We start from the raw sequence: 5,262 nt of genomic DNA, 5'->3' as shown, positions 1-5,262 counted from the left end.
ATGTCTGTTGGCACTAGCACAAAAACGGGCTTCTCCGTGCGGGATATCCTGGATCTCCCGAACCCGACCGGGAGATGCAGCTCCGGGACCGAGGAGACCGAGGAGGACGACACCGAGGAGGCCTCTGCGGAGGTTTCAGGGGCGGGAAACGCGCAGAAATTGGGATTTAGCGGCCGGAGTTTGTGCGAGCGCGCCGGGGGAAGCTACGGCAGGTGGAGCCGCGGATCCGGTAACCTGCACTTCTCATGTGAGCACACTTGTTTTTAAAAAGAAAAGTTAGTATATTTATATGATAGCCCTATATATTCATACATCAGTCCATATTTACTATTATTACATATATTATTATTATTCTCATTTCTGACTCCTGAATCTGACACTTCTGCTCGTGCGTAATTACCAAATTAATACAATACTGCTTAAAGAATCAATAATTACTTTAAATATTTTGTAAATCCATCTTAAATTTACTTTTAAAATTATAAAAATGACTTTAGATGATAATTTAATCCTTATTTCTGTCCAGACAGCCGCACACATCCGCGCGTAACTGGAGACGTAACCTGTCTCTTTGTCTCCCTCTTCTCCATCTTTCAGATTTCACATTACATCGTCATATTGTCAATAATTAAACCATCACCTCCTTATTAATGTTAACTGTTCAACTCATTCAGTTCAAAATAGTTGCTGATGTTTAGTTTTTGTCATTTCTAACAAGGACAAAGCCCAATCAGTCAGGCACACGTTTTCTTCAACATTATGCTGATTTCAAAGCAGTTTCAGGATATTTCTGGGAGAACAGATACGATATGAAATGAAATCAACATACTGGGCTCTGATTATGTGTTCTAGCTTAAGAAAAATGTAGTCGTTAATTGATTTCTGTGGGAATGTTTTCAGTCTCTGTTTTAAAGGAATTACTTATGATGGAAGTCTGTCCGAGCTCCAGTCTGTCTCTGCGGTGTTACAGAGTAATCACATCACTTGTACTGTCTCCCTGCAGTACACGGTCTTTCCTTAGAGTCCAGTACCGAGCCCAAATCTCCAGAGCTCTCCACGGACGAGTCCCCAGACGCGGAGCGGGAACCGGCGGGCGGCGCGGCGCAGAAGAGCCGCGGCAGGAAGCGGCGGGTGCTCTTCTCCAAGGCGCAGACCTTCGAGCTGGAGCGTCGCTTCCGGCAGCAGCGCTACCTGTCCGCCCCGGAGAGGGAGCACCTGGCCGGGCTGATCCGCCTCACCCCGAACCAAGTGAAGATCTGGTTCCAGAACCACCGCTACAAGATGAAGCGTTCCCGGGTTGAGCATTGCAGCCTGGAGGCGCTGCAGCTGCTGCCGGCCCGCCGGGTCGCCATTCCGGTCCTGGTGCAGGACGGGAAGCCCTGCGACCGAATCACAGCGCAGAACCTGGAGGCGACGCTCAGGTCCGGCTTGAGTCTACCTCTGTGTGCCTACTCTCCGCTGCTGTACCCCGCCTACGGCCCGGACTACCCCGGACTGCCGCAGCAGCACCCAGCGGTGCAGCAGCTGGCGCACATGTACCACTGGAGCTGGTGAAGCCAAAACTCTTTTCTGATTCCTAAAACACCGAGAAATCCACGTTATAAGCTCGAGTTCGGCCATGAATTGATTGTTTTTCTTGTCCGAATAGTCTTTCTTAAACGATAAACGCCACTATTAAAAAAGGAATAAAATTACATATTTTTTTGAACGGAGTTTGGTTTATACCAGGATTTGTTTTTCCCAGAGTATACTAGGCCTATTTTTCAAAAAGCATGAGCGTCTTGAAACAAGGCAGAATAAATAATACTACATGAGAAAATTAAACTCAGTTAGTTTTTTTAAACTTCAGACTCTCAGCTGATGACCTGTTTTTAGGACATTTATTTTGTGTAATCCCATCAAAAATGTGTTTTTTTCTGTCTCCTACAGCTTGATTGTTTTTTTTATTTTTAACCTCATCACAGGTAACAAAAGACATTTTCCCCATTCAGACGCGCAAAACGTCTAAAACTACACTATTGAATATGTGGACAAAAAGACTGAAGTTTAACTGCACAAAACCGATCAAAACAAACGTTTTCTTGTTTTTGGAAACTTTTTCTTTGTTGTTGTTGTTTCTGTTGTGTTTTTCTGCAAAAGTGTCACTTTTATCGCGAGAACTTGTTTCCGTGTGTTTCATAAATCTATTTATAATGTTGACCGGTGAGTTGTTTTGTAATAAGCTGGATATTTATGATGTTGAATAAAAGTTGGAGCCGTTGTGAGTCGTTTGATTTCAGCCTGCACTGAAGTTAATCAGGTTATGGTCGCTTTGACAGGAATATTAATTATATTAATAATAATATTCTTTACATTTTTAAAATCAATAACAATATGTTGGTCTATGTTGTTGCATATTCGGGGAGTTTCTTGCTCTTTATCCTGTTGTCACCAATGATTCATTATCCAACCTATAACAGGACTTGATCCATCCTGTAGTCATGATGTTTAATATAAACTTTAAAGTCAAAATTCTTAATAGATTTATTGAAGTTTTGGACAGTTTGGCTACTAAAGATTCAATTTCCTGTGATATTATTATAATAATTCTATATTACTGGTGCAGAAAAGTGTCTCTACTGTGTAAAAGGGGTCACTTACATTTTGTCATTTTATAATATAGGCCTATCTGTTTCCTGCGAATTTCTGGACAGCTAAATAACTTTAATATGTAAAAATAATAATGGCCAAAACTGCAGGTCTAGATGTTAAGCCATTAGAAGTATTTAAGGAATAACTTTATGTACTAAATTATAGCTAAATATATAAGAATCCTAAGAGTTTGGTACATTTGCATATTTGTATTTCTAGGAAAAAACTATTGTAATGTATTTCTAGGAACTTAACATGTTTTTATTAAGGTTGTAGGGATTTTATAGTGTCTTCCTTCATTTATATTTTACCAGCTGTTGTTCCTCCTCTGAATCATATCAGAGCAAACTGATCAGCAGCAACATTTAAGACCAACCTTGGGATCACCAAGTTAAATCTGATTACAAGAATAAAAAAAGACTAAAAAGACTTTTTCTGGAAGTTGTTGTATTTCTCGTATAAAAAACTGGATCTTTTCACCTCTCTAGGTCTCTAAAAATATCTCATGTCCACATAACCGGTCTGCCTGGGTCACAGGTAGGAAATGTCTCATTTTAAGGAGCCACAAGCCAAAACCTTTGGGGGCCACTGAGGCATCTGAGGTACAGGCAGATGTGTCTTTGGTTTGTTAAGGAGAAAATGGAGTTGTTGTACTTTTATTTTAAAGTCAAGGCTGTCTTTGTAATAAGTTATAACTTTGGAAAAATGAGAACTTACACTCATGCACAACATTAATCGATTTTATAAAGGACTGCAGGTGAATTTACTTTACACATTCATTTATTCAGCTACTGATCGTGTTGTGCGTATTTCTAAATTAATTTGTGTTTAATCAAATTACCTCACAGGAAAGCTGTGGTCATCATGTTTTCCAGGAGTGATGCACAGAAGAGGAGGACCGGATGTCTGATGCGGTTTAACAGGTTCCTCTTGAAATAGTAGTTCAACATTTCCTTCCCTGCGGAGAGTTAGATGAGAAGGTTGATGCTACTCTCACGTCTGTATGTTAGATATGAAGATACAGCCAGGAGACAGTAGCATAGTATAAAGAGTGGAAACAGCTGGCCAAAGGTAACAAAATCCACCTATTAGCACCTCTAAAGCTCCCGGCACATAACCTCCAGAAAACCTGCTGATTGTTATTACATACTCTGGTTTTTGTACAAATTAAACAAATAAGTTACATAACAAGAATTAATTTAACTCATTTTCAACCAAAACTTTTAAGGAAGTTTGGAACTTGAGGAACTAATTTCAGGAAATAAACTAGGAACTGCAGAACAATCCTGCTTCAGTTTCCATCACATCTGACAAACTGTGAAGATTAGACAAGTAAGACCCAGGGTGGATATAAAAAGTGTTCTTTATATTTTCTGTCTGCTGATTCTGATGTTTTAGTTTGATATAATGAATAAACGAATAGGAGAAATTCAGCGGAGGAAAAGGAGACTGAAAACTCCAGAGCAGAGGGTCTGTTGAATGTTTGAAAGTTATTTCTGCTTTAGAAGACAAATGATATCATGAAACAATTAGTAAAGCAATTAGGAAGCTGACAACAAAGCCTAACTTTGGTTTTAATATGAAAAAAAAAAACAAGAAATCTACCAATATTAATACTAAAGGACTTTCTTGTTTTATGAATGAAATATTAAACAAATTGAAGCAGCTACCCATAAAGTTCCTGAACCTTTGAAAAATATTTCCCCCAGAGCGCAGAGCGAGAACTTTTTTGCCCCCCGGAACAATCGTACAGGAACTAAATGTGGTCGAAACTCAGGTTTAATTCCTCAAAAAGTTCTTGGTCATCTCAAAGTTCCTGCAGTGGGAACACACACACAAGGACTTTCGAGGTGGTGGTAGGTGGATTTTGTTTTTTTGCTTTGGAAAGCACCAGGCTAGCAGTTGTCCTCCATTTCCAGTCTTTGTGCTAAGCTAAGCTAACTGCATCCAGCTTCATATTCATGGTGCAGACATGAGATTGATATCAATATTACTTTAAAGTTGCTTATCACACGAGAATTTCACAATAATGTTTTGGAAATTATTTAAAAATATACAAATGTTTAAAGGAATTCAATGATCACGTGATGCTTAAAAATCCTACAGTATTCACACATATTTGAAAAGAGACTTTCAGAAAGTTTGACTTTATAATGTTTAAGAAATATTGTAATATTAGGTTCGCTGTGTGTGTTTCTCTATATTGAGATCATGGTCACAGTTTCATCCTTCACAGTGCAGTTGGATCACTGTGGTCTAATTGGCACTGACAGTGTTTAAGTTAGTTAAAAACTTATTTATATCATTATTAATTTTTTGGACAGACCTAAACACACAGTGAACAAAAAAAAACAATCAAAAATATTAAAACTTGATTAAATATCGATGAAAACTCACTTCTCAAAAGTGGAACCCGTGTTGATTTAAAAGCATCAGATGTGATGCAGGTACAGAAATTTAACCCCGTATGTTGGTTTGTGGATTCATTATCTTTAGAATAATTTTGTTTTCTAAACATGAGACAGGATTAAAACGTCTCTACTGCAGGAGACGACTTCATTCACCACAAGACAACCAGCTATTTACTGTGTTGTGACAAAGGAAAGAAAGACCCCCCTGTGTGTGTCTGTG

At 38.8% G+C, this 5,262-nt stretch overlaps 1 protein-coding gene across 1 annotated transcript; it reads left to right on the top strand.

Annotated features, from left to right (window-relative positions):
* On the top strand, window positions 1-1,554 carry nkx2.2b (NK2 homeobox 2b). The gene is made up of 2 exons (XM_035679173.1): window positions 1-229; window positions 1,004-1,554. Exons 1-2 carry the CDS (start codon window positions 1-3, stop codon window positions 1,552-1,554), a joined length of 780 nt encoding a protein of 259 aa, XP_035535066.1.
* The last annotated feature ends 3,708 nt before the right edge of the window (window positions 1,555-5,262 follow it).

Source organism: Morone saxatilis, unplaced genomic scaffold (genome assembly GCF_004916995.1).
Source record: "Morone saxatilis isolate NCDOM2014 unplaced genomic scaffold, NCSU_SB_2.0 Contig7, whole genome shotgun sequence".
In the NCBI taxonomy this organism is placed as follows: Eukaryota; Metazoa; Chordata; class Actinopteri; family Moronidae; genus Morone; species Morone saxatilis.
This window is presented reverse-complemented; position numbering and strand designations above follow the sequence as displayed.

Coding starts and splice junctions, on each gene's coding strand:
- nkx2.2b (XM_035679173.1), top strand. CDS start 1: ATGTCTGTTGGCACTAGCACAAAAACGGGCTTCTCCGTGCGGGATATC. Junction 230..1,003: donor CAGGTGGAGCCGCGGATCCG/GTAACCTGCACT, acceptor GTCTCCCTGCAG/TACACGGTCTTTCCTTAGAG.